Below are 20,231 nucleotides of genomic sequence, written 5' to 3' on the forward strand. Positions count from 1 at the left end.
ACAAAAAGAAGAGTGAGTTTTCGATCGATTAAACCCTAATTGAGAAATTGGTCGTGTTAATTTGGGAAGCCCGCCTTCGATTTGGGCGTGAAATTTGAAATCCGGTCGACCATCATCCGCCACTCGTGAATTGTGTGTGCAGATCCGAATCCCCGGATACATTCGATGTCGTCACCAGACAGGGCTCAGATTGAAATCGATGTAAATTACAGTCGAGTTGTGTGGGTCCCACGGAACGGTAGGATTTAGTTGGTTGGAGTTCGGGTTTCGGTGAATTCTGTCACAGCGGATCAGCATATTTCACCGTCGGCCATAAACCCTCGCTCGTTTCCCACTGGCCACCGTGAACTCTCTCTCTCTCTCTCTCGTTTAGGCTGCTTCGTTAGGGTTTGCTGCTCCGATGGACTCCGCAGCAGCGGAGGAGACCAAGAAAGCCGGCGACGGGTCTCCGACCGGAGAGGCGGAGCTGGAGGAGGAGGCGGGGGGTAACCTGCCGGCGGTGCGGGCTGAGGCCGGAGAAGAGGAGAGCAAGGAAGAGGAGGAGCAGACGGAAGGGGGCGGTGATGGGCCGACCGAGAAAGTAGTGGTGGAGAAGCGGAAACGTGGGAGGAGACCCAGGGCTGAGAAGAGCGGAGACGGGGAGGAGGGGACCCCCAAGAAGGAGAGGAAGAGGCGGTCAGTGGCGAGGGAAGAGGCCACCCCTGTGGAGAGGCCGTCGAGGGAGCGGAAGACCGTCGAGAGGTTCTCGGAGATGGCTCTTCCGAAGGCTCCGGTGCCTAAGACTCCGTCTTTCAAGCAGGTTAGGTGAAGTAATTTGTTTGAAGGAACTCGATCTGGCTTCCTACCGGTTTCTTTTCTATTCAGGATATGAATCCTGAAAGCTAACATCTTTTGTCTCTGAGAAAGCTGTGTTTTTGCTGTGGACTTCAGGGTTCTGGAGATAAGCTGAAAGACATACCGAATGGTACTGGCTGACCCCCCTCGAGCTGCATGTTGTTCTTCTTTTCATTATTTTCTCATGAAAGATCACTTGATAAATCTTATGTAGACTGTTAGGCACTAGATGCACCGTGCTTGGATCAAGTTGTTCTAATCTCTCTTAACATATTCGTAGCCCCCATGTTGGTCATGACTTGGTAAGATAAGTTATTGATTGGACATCAAAATACTTACACTGCAGTCGTTCATGCATCACAATTGCAACATATGAGATTGTGTCCTTGGACATAATTATGTTTCTAAGATATAGAATACATACGTATTTTGGTTGATTTTTTTTCCTTTTCAATTATGCTTGAACCCTGCTTTACTTCGATTTAATCATAGGTGCTATGCTTGACTTGACAAGAAAATATCAGTTTCACCTTGTGGTTGCTTACACTGGATCCATTTTAGAACTGTTTGGTTGCTGGTACAACCAAGGAACAACCAGGTTGGACAAACCCTTTACACGTAAACTTGTTCTACCTGTCCTGCAACCTAAAAAGATAAACCCAAGCAGGACCAAGAAGAAAAATGTGAACTTACATTAGCATTTAAGTTGGTGTACGTTTGACTGGGTTCGGTATGGTTGGAAGCTAGGAGTTGTCTCATTACAATAACAGTGATGCAAGGGCCTTGATATATAGGTAGAGAAACTCGAAGGTCAACCAACTCTGTTGCTTTTGGACCTTTGATTACTATAAATAGTATGAGGTCATAATGAAGAACAAAAGGGAATAAGATAAACTTTTGGTTTTGGCGACTAATAGGGTTAACCAAGATAGATACTGTATGTTGTAGATTAATCATTGTTGGGATTCTTGTTAATTAAATGTGGATTTCACAGAGTGATAGATGGTGATGCTCTATGCTCAGCTCTCCTCCAAGTACATGATTTTGCAACCAAAGCAAAAATGATTGTTAGAGTCTAAAAGAGAATACACAAAGGGGAACAGAGACACTGAAAAGTAACTATTGCTAGCCTATAATTGATGGGTAGAACATATTGTTTGAACAGAATCAATCCTGAATGGTAAGGGAGGTAACTGAAGTAGACTTGATATTTATTATAAGCTCATTAAGAACTAAGACTGGTTTGATCTGGGGTTCAATATCTCAACTTGAGTCTGAGGAAAAAATTAGTTTAAATACATGTGGGAACCTTGGTCTCACTTGGTTTTTAAAATCCCAGGCTAAGCCCACAAAATTCTTGGTGGCTATTCAAATTGCATCACTGTTTTAAATTATTGCTTGGAATATCATTAATTGACTAAAGTCGATAACAAGCTCATGGATTTCATTTGGGACTTCCCATAAAAAATAGCTGTTCTCAATGTGTTGTCAATTGGATTGCTGGACATGACTTCTTTTTTTCTTTTTTTCAGTTTTTTCTTGTTAAATTTGGTGAATGATTTTGGCATAAAGTTCTTGTCTTGTTAAAAGTGACTTTCTATGGAACTAGATCTTCAGGAGCCTTGGTTTGCAGTGAGAAATGCATGAAGCACTTGCTAGTTGTCTTTTTTATTCATTTTCTCATTTTCATGCTACATATTGTATGTACAGTATCAGAATGGTTGCTCTCTGACACATTCCTATCGTTTGTCTTAGCTCATTTATTTAGATTATATGGGATATTTGGACAGTGTTGTGTTCCTGTATGTTTTAGTTTCATTTGTTCAATATATTTGATTTGGATATCTCAAACATGTGTGTGTGTGTGTGTGTGTGGATTAACTAAGTATCTTCTATGTCATACTTTATTTTACATGCGAACCTGAAGCACATGATTTAGAAACTCTTTTCCAATCTATTTGACATGCGAAATATATGAATGTAAATTTTGCTGTGTAAGTGAAATTGAGTGAAATTGAGCTAGGATAAGTTATGTTGAGCTTTAATGCTAAACAATGATTTAAAGAGAGAGGATGAGAAAGGTATAAACTTAAAAGTATTAGGTTTTTTTATTCAATAAATGGGGGATTGGAAAGGACATTGCTCATGGTAGAATGGCAAATCAGAGAGATGTCTTTTAACTTACAAGTTTAACATTCTTTGCATGTTAGACTAGATGTGAAGGGGCATCAAAAAGTTTAAGCTTTGGATAATTTCAAATTTATCATGCAACAAAAAACAAGGTACTCTTTGTCACAATGGTTTGGAGGTTCTGGCCCAAACTATTATGAATCACTGTCTGATTTCTTGGAGGTTGAGAGCTTTGGTTATTGATTTGCTATTCTTTCTCTTAAGGTTTAGCTCTTATAATTTTTCACATTTTCATATGTCGCCGACTCTATGTTGAAGTTTGGAACAAATAACTTTGTTTTTCTATATCATAGTGATTCTCCAGATTTTTGTAAAGGTCTAAAGTTCCGACAACGTTGGACTTATGGTCTCCTTTCACATAATCCATAGATTCTCCCTCTCTTCAAATTAAAATAAAGTGTGATAGAAAATGGTACTTATGTAGGTCAAGTTTGTGATTAGAAGATTTTTATTTGAGAATAGAAGGGAAAGAAAGGAAGAAAAAGATAACTATTCAGCTAAATTCTGACTCATGGAATAAGTCATAAAGGTTTCACACCTCTGCATGATTTACTTATGAATGATAGAATCATATCATTCCAAAAATAATTATAGTCCCACAACTTATACATTCATTTCATTCATTCCTATATTTTATATAAATCATCACTGCTTTATTCCATGCATAACCACGATAGAGGTCAAAGTTATAATTCAGAAGACAAGCAAGAGAGCAGTGGTGCTTTATACTTATAGGTTGAGATGATGTGCAGTTAACATAAAGTATGACAAGCCTAGCAGAAAAGCTACTCATTGTGATGGGCTTATTAAAGTCATCGAGTTCTGTTGATGGAACAGGTAGTATATACTATATAGCAGTAAGAACATGGTTAGGCCATCTCTTGATAAATTCATTACATGTTATAGGGGAGGATGAACATATTCAAACAAAAGTGCATGATGGGAATATGGAATCCATAGGTTTTCATCTTTCATTGTGTAAACTTGTGGCTTCTAAAATAAAGTTCAATTTAGTCTCGACATATCATCTACCGAGATCCATGTAAATAGTATATTCATGCACAACTCTATCCCTTTACAGTGGAAAAGCAGCAGAAAATCTCACCACACACTGTCTACAGCATCAAGTCCTTATACCTTGAAAGGAAAAGTGGTGGAAACACTTTTAGAGGGCACAATGAGAATATAAGGAGAGGGAATGTTAGGTAAAATATAAGATGAGGATATAATTGTTATATGGTTACCAGGGGTGTAGCTTTTAATATGTTACCCTTAGCAGCAGACTCTCCTTCAATTTCCACTGATCTTGCCAAATGCTGTAGTTTCTTTCAAGTTGTCAAAGCGAAAAGTTGATGAGAACCTCCAAGCTCTTCATACAGTCCTTTTTGGAAGGAAATCAAATGTAAGATCTTGTTATTACTGGAGTACTTCTTTACATGTGGAATTCTAATTTTATCTATAATAATAGCTTTCTTGTTCAGGCACGTTTCCTTAGGAGAAATATTCTTCAGTTCTCTGGATTTGTTTGGAGCGAGAATGAGGTATCTTGTTCTGCTTACTGTTAATCTTTCAATATTTACCATGTTGATAATATGTTCTTTGATAACATCTAGTTTGCCAACATTTGGTGTTGTTATTGAGGTTGTATTTGGTTTGGGCTTGTTTGATTATCATTGAAATAATGAACAGAACCAAATCCTTTGGGTTTCTGATGTGCAGAGTGAAACTGAACCAAGAACAAAGAAACCAAAGCATGTATTGTCTCTAGTTGTTCCCATTCTTAATACTGATCTTGCAAATTATGATAAAATTAGTTGGATACCTATACTTACCCATCAAAATTTCTATTAACATGGATTCCCACAAAACAAAAGGTTGTGTTTTGATCACTTTTTTTTTTGTTTTTTTCTTTCAAGGTATAAGGCTTGATGTTGCAGACAGTGTGATGAGCTTTTCTGCTGCTTTTCCACTGTGTGAAGGGAATAGAGTTGTGCATTTAGATGGATCTTGGTAGATGATTGTAGAGACCAAATTGAACTTTATTTAGAAGAAGCTATAAGTATTGACAAAGAAAGGTCAAATTCTATGGATTCCATTTCAAAGGAGATTTATGACAAATATACAATCTATTGATAGATCTGTTGCTACTCTAAACTTGATGATTTGCTCTTCCATTTATTCTACTTGAGTTAAAGGAATCCAGTATTACAAATCTGAGTTCCCTATTTACCTATGCATGTATGATCAAAATTTCTCGCTTCTGACAAAGCAAGCCATCTTGGAACATCCTAAGTACACTTAAGATAAAAAATTTTCAACTTAGATGACTTACATCCCAAGAAAAAACACTAATGTTTTTTGCTATATCATGTGGTGAGAATTTGAAGCAAAGAATGTTTCCTCAGTGGAGGAAAACAATTATGATCACTAGTTGTTTACTTGAAGCAATTGGTTCATATTTATCGTTTTTCACATTGACAATTTCTTGTTTCTCTTTCATGTACTGCTATCAGTAACTTTTGAGCACTAGTATGCATATTATATGGTTATTACCATCATAAAATTGCTTTTTTGAACAAATACTCTTGTTTCTACCTTTGCTTGATGTTTGAAAGTTATGGATGAACTTCGACTATGTGTTTAAATTGCTTAGTTCAGATGGGAGAACTATGCTTTGTGTAAATATTGTGATTAGAGTGCTTTGATATTCATCTGAAGCATGGTTTGTCTTATCAGTCTGTATCGGTGTGCTAGTCGTTAGTATGGTACATACTAACGTACCAGCACATGGTATAGTGGGGTATACTGATAGATTGATATGTACCGCCCATACCGATCTCTTATCGAATCGGTATGTATCGCCCATACTAGGTGGTATGTCAAGGTACGATGAACTTTGGTCTGGAGTATATTTACAAGGATGCCACTAGTGGAACACTTTAGGGACATGCTAAGTTTTATTGTTAGGACCTTTATTTGTGACTAGTGCATTGTTTTGTTCAGGAAAAACAGAGGGCAAGAATTAAAGAAAAGCTTGATAAGTATAATAAGGAAAGGTTGCTTGATTTCTGCGATCTACTTGATATTCATGTTGTCAAGCCCTCTACCAAAAAGGTAAATTAATAGAAATAGTTTTTCCTAGAGTCAATAATCACATACATTCATCTATCTTAGAGAGTTTATCTGAAGTTTTTTTTTTACAGGAAGAAGTCATACTAAATTTAGTAGAATTTTTGGAGTCTCCTTGTATTACAAGAGATGTAGTACTCACAGAAAAGGTGAAAGTTTTGAGCTTAGCTGAAATGTCTTTCTTTTTTGCTTTTAGCTATCGATATAGAGTGCTGCAAAACATCTTACTGTCACTTTACTTTTAGAAAGGGAAGAGAGGGAGGAGGACAAAGGGAAGCACTGATGCAACATCTGGAGAAGGATCTTCAGATAGAGGCAGTAAGGTTTGTTTTTCAGTATTGCTAATTTCTTATTTGTGCAGAATATTGAACATGTTAAAGGAACAACTGGTTCTTGAATGCTAAGAACAAGTCTACTAGTATCCTTCTTTGTCTTTAAGCATTTAGAACAATCCTGAATTGTTGCCAAGTGACATCCCTTTTAATGCTTATCAAACACCAGTATTGCTTGATCTTTTTTTTTAATATTGAAATGCGTCATTTCTCAAGAAAATAACATGTTTCTCTGGACTCATTTAAAGTTTTAGTCATGCATTTCAGTTCTACTGTCAACCATCAAACTATTGTTAAACTCAAACAGAGAAAGTCTAGAATATTGGGAATTGTGGTTCTTGATATTGTTTGATAAACTATAATGCCATCTTGTAATTGGAATGAGATTACAATAATAGACAAAAGCTTCAATAATGAATAAATGCAGCTCGTTTGGCATCTTTGTTTGATCCCTGGAAAGATTGTATGGGGAAGAAAAACAGACCATTGGATGTTAACTCTGCTTAATTTAAAATTTTTGATCAATTTCTTCATGAATAATCTTAAGTTTTGACTATGTGATATCAATATTCTCATGCAGATTTTATTGATCATTCTGGCTAGAACTTTTTCTTGTCATAACTCGACTCCGCATAACTATTTAACTCCACGTAGCACCTTTTGATGTTCAGAAACAAAGACAGGGTCACAAGCAGTCAGCTGAAGACGAGAATGAAGATAATGATGAGGGTGCCTCTGTCGACACAAAGGAAGCACTAAATGATGATGATGATGATGATGATGAAGACGATGGGAATTCACAGGAAGAGAATGGCCATGATAACAGTGAGGAAGAAGCTGAGGACGGAGAGCAAGAGGAGTCTGCTGCAACTAATAAAAGATCTGCTGCTAAGCACACGAAGAAGACTTCTGAGCCATCCAAGGCAAAAAACAAGGTTTCTCCTGTTAAATTCACCCCTTCCAATTAAAGTTCTTCAAACCTGCTTTAAGTATGTCTGGTGAAGATGAATCAAGTTCACCCTATGAAAACAAAATGGGTTCTTACTAGGAGATCAACGAGCAGGGCTCCAATGCCTCAACAAAAGATAAGACCACTGTAAGAAAGGATTCTGCGAAGGTTTCTAAAACCGCATCAACTTCTTCTCCAAGAAAAAGCGTTCCTGTGGATGACAGTGACTCTGGGCATCCTTCGATCTCGAAAAGCAAACAGAAGGGCAGAAGGAAAGGCCGAGCAAGCGAAAAACTTCCAGACAACAAGGAAAACACTAGCAGGAAAAAATCTTATAAGTCAGATTCAAACGAAAAACAAGGTAGCTTTTCGTTATATACACATATAAATATTAGATAGTTGGTTATTGTATGCCTTAATTTTTGTATTCTGGCTAAACAAAGATAGCATGCAACCTTTCAAGAATTGTTCACAAATTCTCAGTTTGCTCATAAGCAACACAAAGACTACTTCATACACGTTATTTTTTCAGATATTTCATGACAAGTATTAAAGTGTTTTTTTTCTATCTTTTTACCTGTAATTCTTTCGAAGTGATCTTACTCTAAAGAAGAATACATATTTTCTTTAAAGTGCTTCTTTCAAAGTGATCTTAATCCATTTTTTCTCAATCCTAATGATGTCAGTTTCAGATATTGGGGTATGTTGTTTTTTCCGCAGATTTGACTGCCATTTTTTGTTTAATTCAATTTAATAGACATATTTGCTGCTGATTTCCAATTGCCATTCATCTTTTTCAGAGACCAAAATATGATTTGTTGTTTATTATGATGTAGTGTGCGTGAAGTAATTGTGGTTGGCTTGAGCTTATTGTAAGAAAGGTGTGCTGGTGAATGGTGATGTTTTAATATGGATAATAGCATATTGATGGAAGAATAATTTTCGATTTCATTTGTCTGATGCTGACTAATATTATTGAGATGCCTATTTTGACTCAAATGTTGCTAATTATTTGCCCATTAGCTGCATTCTTTACCTATTATGAGTACCTTTTCTCGTCATGAAACTAGGAAAAGTCAAGGCAAGTAAGGCAGCTAAGAGTGGACCCAGCAAGGAGGAGTTGCATGCTGTTGTCAGTGATATATTGAAAGAAGTGGATTTCAATACTGTGAGGAGCTTTTTAGACTTGATCCTCGATGCTCCCCTTCCTTTTTCACTTGATATTACTAAGCTGTCAAATTCTGTGTGGGGTGCAGGCAACTCTGGCTGATATTTTGAGACAGCTAGGTACGATAAAACTAACTATAAGATGAACATATAAATAATATAGATACATTACGATATCTGATGGAATTAGTGCTTATTTGTGGTAGATCTTTTTTATTCTGCATTACAAGCTAGAATGACATAGTTGACGCTAAAATCTGACCGTGTACAGGAGCTCACTTCAAGATGGATCTGATGGACAGAAAAGCAGAGGTGAAGCGCATAATCGAAGATGTTATTAACAGTATGTCTGATGACGACGATGAAGATGGTGAGGAGGACGAAGGCGGTGCGGAGGATGCCAAGGAGGAGGACGACACAAAGGAAGATTCTGACGGAGACGGTGATAAGTAGCATTGGTCAGATGGGTGGACAAATTTGCACATTACTTGTGCTTGTTTGGCTTAGCACTGACATGGGTAGAGATCTAACCATTTCATAGAAATGCCTTCTCATCTGCTGTCTGTGGTAGATGTGTGATGTTGTTCTACTATCATTGTACGATAGCCTTTGTTTCTTTTGTGGAATATTTCCTTTAGCTTTTTGGAGACTCCTCTGACTACAATGTGTAATAATCAGCTTTGTTGTTTAACCTGTCACTAATTACTGTCAGTGTTAGAATGTGTTGAAACTGATCCGACCACGTATTTTCCAAGTAAGATTTGTCTGAACGTTTTGATCGAGATGGATTATCCAATTTTGTCTGAGGGGGTTTGGCCTGATGTGACCGTCAGTCGCTTCATGAAGGCCTTATGCTGTCTGTTGCCTCCTTGTGAACCGGCTATAATTACACAAAAATATGACCAAAGGTTTTATTCGTGCATGTCGACCATCGTTGAAAGGGAAAAACAAAGGATATATTTGAATGGTGCTCCATCTCGAGTTGAATAGCATCATGTATGCCATTTATATAATGAAAAATAAAATTAATTTTAAAAAATTGGTAAAAGTAAATCGATGGTTGATTGAGAGGAACTTTTGATCCAGAATGAATTCAACCGTGTTACCAGCCACACCACACACACACTCACACTCTGGTGTGGTTGACCCTCAACTCGAGGTCAACCAATTTGAGTAGAAAAAATGCCAGACACACGACTTAAACCAGAACTGCAGCAATCGACGAGATTTCTACGAACAGCCGTTCTACTTTTTTGATCATTCAATTTCTAAAATCAGTGTTGAACTAAGCAAACTTTTACAACATCATTGTGCTGTATGCAATTTCTACGATTAGTCATAGAACAGCCGTTCTACGACTATTGTGCTGTATGCAACATCATGGCCAAATGTACATGTTTACAACCAACCGTATAGAAGCATTTCAGGTGTGTATATGACATGGTAATCTAATCTCTCTCTCTCTCTCTCTCTCTATGCATGTGTTAATCAAGTACATGCTTTCACCAACAAATCTGTTATTGTCGTGCCAATGGAGGCGGCACCATCGGAAACGGTGGCTGTACAAGACGATTGCCCGCCTCCAGTCCCTGAAAGCTGTAGTATGCAGTCCGAGGACTTGGATTTGAATGCATGCCGAACATTGGATAGCTTGGGAGAGGTGGTGAAGCTGAGCCATAATTGTATGGGACGCGAGACATAGGTCCAGCAGCAGCCTGCATGAATTGGGTGGTGGCAATGGCAGTTGGTGGTGGTGGTGGTTGTGTAGGTGGCAATGAAGTTGATGGCTGTGGCAGCAGGGGCGACGGCTCCAAGCTCAGGCTTGAATGAGTCACTGCAGATGCTGGCTGTAGTGATTCAGGATGTGGAAAAGATGGCATCGGCAGCTGAAGGAGAGAATCCGGTGGCGACGGCACATGAGAAGGCGCACTGTTTGGTGTCTTAAGCCTCTTACTATCAGGTGCGTAATCATCTCTATCACGCTGACCAATCATGCTCTCTGAGGCCAGAGAGGAAAGAACAAAGCTTAGCATTTGGGCAGAGGAGGCGGATGATGTGAGTTTTGCCGCCATTGCAGCAGCTGCTATTTTCCGCTGCTCCGCTTCAGTATGAGAAGAATTACTGTCAGTTATGAGAGGTTCTTCCTGGGTGCCCATGGGCGGAGTTATTTGTGCTGTATCTGCAGAGCTAGTGGTAGCTTCAGGGATAAAACCAGAAGAGGTATCAGAGAACGCCAACGATGACTCCATTTGCCTCTGCTCGGCTGGGGGTTGAGCATCATGGAGCTGTGCAGATAAGCTACTTGCTAGCTCGTATTGTGATTTGGCAGCCTGGAATACAGATGATTAGTTATGACATCAAGAATTAATTTGGATGACCTACTAGGTAGGTAAGAGTTCGATGATAAAACATAATCACAGGAAAAGCTTTTCATGAACATTTAGGTCAGCATATGAACTTAAGTTGTCCTTTTAAGTTACTTTTTTATTTCTCACCTATGATGCAGAATCAAACTTGGCTTACTAAAATACATTTACTAACATGTGAAAGATGAATGACAACAATTATTTTCCCAAAAGAAAATGAAGAGAGGTAATGAGAATTAGCTAATTATGTAGTGCAAAAAACATAACAGATACATCAAGTATAGATAATGAGAACTAGAATGAATACCTATTCTTCAACAGTAATGATTCTTAAAGAAGGCAATTATGTAACAGACTGACAACTATATCTAAGCTTGCTCATGTAGTACATATTCCACCTCTTTCAAGTGCAGATTACGATTACATCTCTATTGTACCTTTGCAAAGTACCCTAATATCCTATATATACCTCCAAAATGGAAAATAGGATATATATATATGCTCGTGCAAATCTTAGAGACCTCCCTTTTGTGTACTTAAGAACTATTTAATACCCATTTGCCTAAACCCAAATTAAAAATAGGCAACTATGATTAGATAATCTAAATCCCCATAAGTAAAATACCAATTCAGATGGCCAACTCTTAGGGGCATAATCAGGACAGAGTCAATAGGGATATATAAGATATTGACACTTCTGGAGGGGTTATAGAAGATATTAATGCACTCTCAGGGTCACACCAGATTTTTTCCACTCAAACATTAATGGATATTTGACTCATGGGACATTTTACTTAGCAATCAGGAGGGATCCTGCCTCGTGTTGCTTCAGAACTTTTAGTTAGCTTGCATTTCACAGTGAGACCTAAGAAGGACAATGATGCAAATCACTACAGCTAAATTCATGATGCAAGGCTTCCAATAAAATTGATTCACATGTCACTTAATATTTGAACTTCATATCCCGATAAATGCAAAGTGGATAAACAGCTTGCATTCCTTTATTTTAGAGATATTTTTTAGGAATCTTAATAGAGGATAAGTTTTCAATCATTCTAAAAACCATTGAAAATGAAGAATTAGTGTTATGTCACTAATAATTTCTTAATCAGCCTATTTATGCATTTTGGTGCAATAAATCTTCTGTGAAAGCCTGACAATTTTCATATGAAAAGCAAAGAGACTACTGGTGTAACTTTCACATATAACTTGTTGGAAGGGAGAACGGATGATTTTCCTTCTAGGTCTGATGCAACCAAAGTTGTCTAAATGCCTACGATCACAGTCACCCTTTGAAAGGGTAAAGTGGAAGGCCTAGGTGCATGGGGAAGTCCCTTACCAAAAAAAGGCTAACTATACTACAAGAATAAGATACAGTGACATGCAGAATGGCTATAAATCAAGCACAAAAGTATATTTAATAAATCCACATATTCCTTTTTGTTACTTATCATCATGCAAATTAAAGAACTACTTTAGCACATTGCACTACACAAAAACAAGATTCCAAATTCAGAGACCAGATGGACTGTTACACATCGATTAGTATACACTGGTCTAACCAAAGGACCAGCACAAGATCACACAGGTCAGTACTGGTTTATATTTAGTTTTCTTTTTTCATGATGATACTGAGAAGTACAACTCAGTGTATTATTTGGTATGCTAAAACATCATACTAGTCTGACTAGTCGTCAAAACCAGTATCACACAGTGATTTAAAAAGCGCTAGACGCCAAAAGGCGCCAAGGTCCAAAAACGCCCGAGGCGCTAGGCGCTCGCCCGAGCGAAGCGAGATGCTAAAATATAAAAATATATAATATAATTAATAAAATAATATAAAAATATAAAAATATATATAATATAATTAATAAAAATTAATAATATTAAAATTAAAATAATATATTATTAATCTATTAACAATATTAAAAATTAATCATTTCAAATAAACTTAATAATATTAACATTTAATAGTATACAGTATACATATACTGTTAAAAGGAAGTGTAAAGGGATGCTGAGCCTGACCGAGAAAAAAGGAAGTGGCGAGCGGCAGCGGCGACAGCAGCGAGCGGCAGCGACAGCGGCAAGCAGCGGCAGCGGGAGCGGCGAGCGGCGAGAGCGACGACAGGGACAGCGTTTGCGAGCGGCGACAACGACGAGCAGCGGGATCGGGATCGGCAGCGACGAGGGTTAGGGTTCGTTTGTCACTTATATCAGTTTTAGTTGGTTCGATTGAACCAACTAACCATCATAGACCGAACCAAACCTAAAATCCTGGTTCGGTCGCCTTGGTTAACCCAGGCGCTCGCCCGAAGCGCCCAGCGCCTGGGCTCGGGCGAGCGCCCAGGCGGCGCCTGTTTAAAGCGCGTCGCCTGGGAGATTAGCGAGGCGCTCGGGCCTCGCCTAGGCGAGCACCCGAGCGCCTTTTTAAATCGCTGGTATCACAATGAGATTTAATACCTTGCACAATATTATAATTATTGTCATGTTTTTCTTTTTTAGTAAAACCCTTTTTATCCTTTATCAATGTTAATTTACAACAAGCAGAAACAAGCTTAAGGGCCTATAGATCAGTGCCAGACCTATAAAGGTACTTGGCAGGTGCTTGGCTTTGACAGTAAAGGCACCAAGTGCCCAGAGAGTGGGGTAGCACAATGAACTACATGGACTTCCTAGATACCTAGGCAGCTGATGATGACAAAACTGGATAACGTATGTGGAGATGCTCGGTTACTTAGAATAGTAGCCCAATTAATGAGGCTTTATGAATTGGTCTATGGACTAGCACTAGCAGCCCCTACCTGATTCATTGAGAATCTAAGGAAACAAAATAATAATAATAATAATATAAAAGTTGCAGAAAACTTATCTTTTCAACAAGAACATGCTTCTATATGGAATCAGTAGAAAAGGTGTTTAGAGTTGATCTCCAGCACAGAATTCCACTTATTCTACATGGCTTTTACAATTAGCGAAAGATTTAACAGACTACCATTGCCATGATTTCCAAATGTAGTTGAGCCTAATGAACACAGAGTGCTCAAGTTGAGGACATCAAGTTAAAAAAAACTATTGATCTGGAGGAAAAAGAAGATAACATAAAGAAGACATCACAATCGTCATATTTATATTTTTAAATTAAAAATTAACTTTTAGTCATTTGTAATCATGGTTTTAAATATGAGCACGAATGGCTCGCACAACCAGGTATTTACCAGTGCATTTGGTGAAGCTCAGTATTTATTTCTTTCGGTAATGCTGAACGGTACATGTTGATTCACCATCCAACATACTGCTACCATACCAGTTCAACTGATAACCAACATTTAGGGTGGACTCACCCCTTTATTCACCAACAGCAATTATATTAATCTTACAAGAAACTCATTTTTCCATAGTTATGTATTAATCTGTCTAAGACTAAGATTTTCCATATGGCTTCCATCTTACGGCTCTTACCAACGAGAAACAGGATATAACCTGCATCAACTCTGCTTGTTAATACAACTAATTTCATGGTCTGAAATGAACCTCTCCGATTTTTCAATCCTTCATATATAACTCCGCTAATCATGGATCTTAAAAAATGGCAACTCATCTACAGAAGTCTGGACCAAAGATATTGCATAAAAAACATGTTAAGGAAAACACAGGATTTGCATTCAAGGAGACAAACAAGTATTGCATAAAGCTTCCACTGTATCTAGCTTGATTTATCAAAATTTAAAGAACTATCAGATATGGCAGTCATATGGATTAAACTTAAAAATCACGTTTACCAATTAAGACCAGCAAGCACCATTTGACTAAATATGTATGTGTAAGGCTAAATTTATCTGTCATTTTTCTAGCTATCATGTGTTCACAAGCAACTGATTCATCATCTCAAAAACCTGGACTAAGCTACATTCACCGAATTAATGCTTTTCAATTGATTAAGGAACAGTACATTAACAGAGCATTAATGGTATGTCATTCTTACATGAAACAATACTGACAAAGTGCAGGAAGAGTACCTGAAGTTCATGGCGAACTTGTTCAATTTTAGTTTCCTGATAACCAGTCGAAAACAGAATGAAATTGAATTAGAAATTCGTATCTAAATGGAGAAACTTCAATAAATTGAAAGCTGTTATAGGTCAGAAGTACAATGACATATGCCAGTGATCCACCTCACCTGTTCATGAAGTGCCTCTCTTAAATACGTAACCAATGTTGCTCTGGATAACTCAGCTGCTTTTAATTGCTCTATGCACTCTCCTAGTATGCCGTGCTGCTTCTGCAACTCCCGTGTAACTTCAGATTCATTTTTACTCCCTATCCATTATCCAGAATTGCTCAAAAGCTCCATGTAGGAAGCAAAAAATTGAAGTTGAATACAAAAATTATCTATAGATATTAGGCATGCCCTGGAACAATATTTGACATTATTCAGCAGCACAGTACAATGACAACAAAACCAAATATATGGAAGCAACAGGAGGCAGAAGACTGCAAACAATCTATTGATGTGGCATGGACATGGGCACAAGATAGAGACAACTTGAGATGCTGATATAGCAAATACTAAATACATAGCACAAAACAATGCAAGCATAATAAAAAATATAATTTTACTATATATTATATATTTAAATTAAACTTGTCTAATTTAGATAATCTATGATCAGAAGAAGCAAGACCCCAGTCACCTAACTATTTAAAAAAACCGTTAATGGAACATTATGGGGACTAACTTCAAGTTCTGTAAAAACTCCAATTTACATATGCATCCCTCGTATGTGACACATCCATCAGTCTTGGTAGATGTCATGCACAGTAAATACCATATGTCAAAAAGTTAATTATAACGATATATATGTCCTGTATATGTCATCATGCTCTGGCATATATCACAAGTTAGATTAAATATTGAACAGATATCCTCCATGTTAAACACATAAACGATATGTATTTTAAGTGTTTATGCTCCACAATATCTATCATTCTTTTGTAAAATGTAAAAAAAAAGAAGGACAATGGTGCTTAAAAGAAATTGATCCGTCATTCATGAGAAATAAATTTTCAGATACAGTGAACCACACATAATAGGAAGCTCAATATGACAAAAGACTTGATTTTTGGTAAAGAAAGCACCTTCTTGACATGGCCTTCAGAACAACAAGACAAGAATTATTGTTGGTGACAGATAAAGCAAGCAGTTGATTGCTGGTGAAATTGTCAAAAATTCATCACAATTGATTATTTTAAGATGATCTTAACAGAGGAAAAAAAGGAATCCTACTCCATTAAAGAAATAAAAAATGAGAACAAAAAAGAAGGAAAAAAGAGTAATAAATAAATCAGCTTGTTCTTTATCAAACTGTCATAATACTTTGATCCTTCAATCACATACAGATTTATTTACTCTGCTGCAACTGATACAAGCATAATGATATAAAAAGTGCACACATAATGTAACTTAAACATTTTGAAGTAGATAAGAAAGAACGTAACATGTACCTAATTTATCATCACTACAGAATTCCTTTTCGAGTTTGTCAACAATGCTGATAGAACCTTCACATTTTCTAAATAGAGCTTCTTCATCATGAACATGATCATAGCTTAAGATGATCTTCTGAAGAAGTTCACCACTACATTGCTTCTGTAATATCCAACATGAAAAATGTTTTAAAACATGAAAGGTCAACATCTTACATGATGTCATAAACAAATTTGTAACCAGCAAGGTATGTGTATACAGTTTTAGTTACAATAAAAGTTTCTTACCAATTTGCAGTTACTGGAGTTTCCATATTTATTTCCATTGTCAAGCTTTCTTCCCAATATCTCTTCCTTAAGAAATTGTCCACGAGAACCAAAAACCTTACGTTCTTCCCATATGTCAACCTGTATGGATTATTCATTAATACAGAGCATAAAAAGTGAACTGATGAGATGAAATAATGCTGAGATGGATATGTGCAGTCTTTAGAAAACAGCAATAGAATAAGAAATGTTTATATCTATGAACAAATAAGTGTAACTGATAGAAGATACAATGAGATCATTGCTTAAAATGACACGATCATGGCTAAAGAAGATTTTTTTGGTTACACAAGGCCAGTCTACTGGGATTGATGCTAGAAGGAAAAATATAGGGAGACGTAAGAAACTTATTAGAAACAACAAGAGTCGATGACCTCTTAGTTTGACTAGTGATATAGACCAAAATAGAGATCAATATGGGAAAAGATTCATGTAGTCAACCCCAAATAACTATGACATCATAATTTCTTGTGTTGTCAATAATTTCATTTAAATAACATTGACAATGTTTAAGTCCCACACCAGTAGAAATTTAACAATCATGCTAGGACAAGAAAGAATTAAAGAACATATGTACTTCAAGCCCTCTGTAAATAAAATGTACCTTCTACATGGGCATGCAAGAACAAGCAAAGAATTGGCATGCATGTAAATGTTCATAGTAAGTAACTGCCTAGAATATCCAAATTATAGCTACAAAAAGTCTAACATTCTAATAATATGCAGTTTAAACTGGTAGTGCATCTTCAAACATGTAAAGTAAAATCATAGAAGACCATGCATATTCAATTATTAAATATAAGCATACAGGCATTCACTTGCAATCCAGGCACTAAAAAGAACATAAAAAATTGTATCATATGATATCACGGCATCATGCTTTTAGATGATAGTATAAGACAGAAAATATATCAAGAACAATAAAATCTATTCATTTTAGTTTACCAATCTTAGTGCAGCTTTCCTTCCAAAATCGCCTCCATTATCAAGTACATCAGTTAGAGCATCAGGAAGAACTTTCAAGAATTCATTAATGAACTCTGAACCTGTCCGCCGGCTGTTCTGCAGAATATCATTAGCAAGATACAGAAAAGATACTCTCTTATCCCTTGGAGAGCAATGGAATTGCTGGTCCCATGTTTCCACAACTTGTTTTGCCTTGTTCCTATGGAAGATGCACCAATATGATAAAGCTTGTTCCGAGTCAAGTATGTTCTATCAAGATTAGTACATGAATGCTAAAAACAAACATAGTCTGAACTTTGAAGTCTGAAGTCTTTAATGATGATCAAAGACTTCTCGCCAAAAAAGTAAAGGATCTTAAGGCTAGACTTGGGTCTCAAAAAAATAAAAATAAAAATGGCTTGAGAAGTACATTGCAGAGGAGAAGATACGTAATTCTGGGAGATACATGCAACAGATAGAAGTGAACACTGAACAGCATTTCAAAAAGACAGAATATCCAATTAATTCCATTGAAAACATTGCATGACCAAAATACTTGTAACCCATTAATCCATTTGAGATTGGTCCAGAAAAAGAACTCCCAAGAAATAAAATTTATCCTTTATCCTAAATGCTTCATGTTTGATTATATATATAGTACTTCTAAAATTCCAATAGTACACTAATTAACCCCATAGTCCATGCAGTCCATATATTTCCTACTTCATACTTAATGTAGTACAAGCACGTGAAGAAACCATGGAGTTTTGGAAGTTCTAGCATAACTAGTTTAGTAATCAGCATCTTTCAGTTTAACTTCCATTGGCTATATTATTAAGGCCCCGTGAGAAACTTGCAGGACTAATAGATGCACAACAGCACAATGGCAACCATCACTGTATATAAACAATAAACACTTCCAGGCATTATAGATATGAATATTATCATTAAGTGCAAACTACTAATTCTTGTATTAGACAAATTAACTTAAAAAAACAACTGAAGGATACTTTCTATGCTGTGCTGTGAATTGTTAAGTTTGGCAAGCTTATCCACCAAAATCTGCATATTAAATGATCCGTTCATTGTTATTGATCTCAAGTTCAGAAACTTGATATGCCAGAAAACCTACAAAATGAGTTGAAAAGATCAGGGTAACATGATGATGTAAAGAAGAAACAAGAGGTGTACTGTGAATTAAAAAAAAAGATTATGTATTTATCATAAACATATAATTGCAAATCCTGGCCATGCATCAATGTTCTTCCGGGAACAACCTTATCAGAGAGAATAAACCCAACATAAACCAGTTTTGAAGTGTCTAAGAAGTGTCAAGGCTAAACTCAAATGTCTCAGTAACATTGTTCAAAGTGACAACAATTTTACCATACGGCAATAACTAATTACACCTAAAATTTAACTAGGCACTATAGTGATTAGATTCATAGAATTGACTTTATTTTCTAGTACGGAACACATATTTGTAGGAGAAAGCATAAAAAGGATAACTTTACTAGACATAAATCAGGGTGTTTCATTGAGAATTCAGATGGAAGGATCCATGTCATCTAGGATCTCACTCAGAAAACTCCTCCCAGATTCTACCGCAAGATTAGCTTCAAGAGCTCCATGTAGGCTAACATAGACCTTCAGATTGAAAAGCAGTAACAGAAAAACCCAGGTGGATATTTGACTAACGTTTGGGGAAAAAATCTTGACTTCCAAGGAAAGAATGATCGTCTGAAATTTCTCAAGTTGCTATAAGCAGTATTACAACAAAATGTAACCAAATGGTGCAGTATGCACAACGAAAATAAATAAATACGGTTATCAGTAGCCAAAAACCCTAAATGATTGCAATTCTCATCATCAAGTGGTAATGGATGGCCATCTGCAAAGCCATCCAAGAACCCAACTTCCTTTTTCCCATCATCCATAACCATCTTTTTTCCCAATTAATACACACCATCTACTTCACTGCCATCTATCAGCACAACTTCTTCGCATCCTACAACAATCGCAAGCCAACATGGTTTGAGAGTAACCCTCAGCCCAAGACCACTGAAGATGCCAAATTTGGTGATTCTCAGAAGAAACACCATCCGCGGCCAACAAAACCCGTTCCCCTTGATGAACGAATCGAAAAGACAACAAGAAACTGAAGAAAAGGGCAGGCAAGAGACCAAACAATTTCGTCAAAAAGTAAAAGGGAAGCAAAACCCCCGAACCAGAGAGTCCATCGGCAAGCAGACCTGCAAACTCTAGTTCCGGCTATGGAGGAGCCGATCAAGAACCATGAATTGCCGCATTCATGGTCGATTCGGCACCGGAGGTGGGGGTTAGGGTTTTGCCCTTCTCAGGCAAAGGTGTGGCGAGAGGGTTCGGGTTTTGTTTGTTATTATTATTGGGGTTTTTGCATATGTATATATTCTTTAGTATAATGATTGCCCCTACCACATCTTTGTAGTGTCAAATTCAGGTTAATCACTATTAATTATGGATATT

At 37.0% G+C, this 20,231-nt stretch overlaps 2 protein-coding genes across 5 annotated transcripts; one reads left to right on the forward strand and one right to left on the reverse strand.

Moving 5' to 3' along the window:
• Window positions 1-338: 338 nt before the first annotated feature.
• Window positions 339-9,312, forward strand: LOC135595306 (DEK domain-containing chromatin-associated protein 1-like). 3 transcript variants are annotated; one of them, XM_065086049.1, is made up of 12 exons: window positions 339-799; window positions 931-964; window positions 4,347-4,426; window positions 4,506-4,565; window positions 6,028-6,138; window positions 6,228-6,302; window positions 6,399-6,476; window positions 7,157-7,420; window positions 7,534-7,795; window positions 8,505-8,602; window positions 8,691-8,721; window positions 8,873-9,312. In XM_065086049.1, exons 1-12 carry the CDS (start codon window positions 401-403, stop codon window positions 9,052-9,054), a joined length of 1,674 nt encoding a protein of 557 aa, XP_064942121.1. In that variant the 5' UTR covers window positions 339-400; the 3' UTR covers window positions 9,055-9,312. The 3 variants fall into 3 exon arrangements, with proteins under 3 accessions (XP_064942121.1, XP_064942123.1, XP_064942122.1); XM_065086051.1 differs by having other exon boundaries at window positions 7,549-7,795; XM_065086050.1 differs by having other exon boundaries at window positions 7,537-7,795; window positions 8,873-9,299.
• Window positions 9,313-9,828: 516 nt separating this feature from the next.
• On the reverse strand, window positions 9,829-20,129 carry LOC135595307 (uncharacterized). Of its 2 annotated transcripts, none has more exons than XM_065086053.1 (8): window positions 19,979-20,129; window positions 18,737-18,854; window positions 17,727-17,974; window positions 16,743-16,862; window positions 16,473-16,617; window positions 15,148-15,287; window positions 14,987-15,022; window positions 9,829-10,931 (listed from the first exon to the last, which is right to left on the reverse strand). In XM_065086053.1, the coding sequence occupies exons 2-8, from the start codon at window positions 18,810-18,812 to the stop codon at window positions 10,119-10,121; spliced, it is 1,578 nt and encodes a 525-aa protein (XP_064942125.1). In that variant the 5' UTR covers window positions 18,813-18,854; window positions 19,979-20,129; the 3' UTR covers window positions 9,829-10,118. The 2 variants fall into 2 exon arrangements, with proteins under 2 accessions (XP_064942125.1, XP_064942124.1); XM_065086052.1 differs by having other exon boundaries at window positions 19,955-20,121.
• Window positions 20,130-20,231: the final 102 nt, after the last annotated feature.

The sequence above is a fragment of the Musa acuminata genome, chromosome BXJ1-10 (assembly GCF_036884655.1).
Source record: "Musa acuminata AAA Group cultivar baxijiao chromosome BXJ1-10, Cavendish_Baxijiao_AAA, whole genome shotgun sequence".
In the NCBI taxonomy this organism is placed as follows: domain Eukaryota; kingdom Viridiplantae; phylum Streptophyta; class Magnoliopsida; order Zingiberales; family Musaceae; genus Musa; species Musa acuminata.

What these genes read in the sequence shown, in the direction of transcription:
- LOC135595306 (XM_065086049.1), top strand. Translation starts at nt 401, where the DNA reads ATGGACTCCGCAGCAGCGGAGGAGACCAAGAAAGCCGGCGACGGGTCT. An exon ending in TTTTTGGAAGGAAATCAAAT is followed by an intron (nt 4,427 to 4,505) that starts GTAAGATCTTGT and finishes TTTCTTGTTCAG; the next exon opens with GCACGTTTCCTTAGGAGAAA. An exon ending in AAGAAGTGGATTTCAATACT is followed by an intron (nt 8,603 to 8,690) that starts GTGAGGAGCTTT and finishes TGTGGGGTGCAG; the next exon opens with GCAACTCTGGCTGATATTTT.
- LOC135595307 (XM_065086052.1), bottom strand. An exon ending in ACTCCAGTAACTGCAAATTG is followed by an intron (nt 16,618 to 16,742) that starts GTAAGAAACTTT and finishes TGGATATTACAG; the next exon opens with AAGCAATGTAGTGGTGAACT. An exon ending in GAGAGGCACTTCATGAACAG is followed by an intron (nt 15,023 to 15,147) that starts GTGAGGTGGATC and finishes ACTGGTTATCAG; the next exon opens with GAAACTAAAATTGAACAAGT.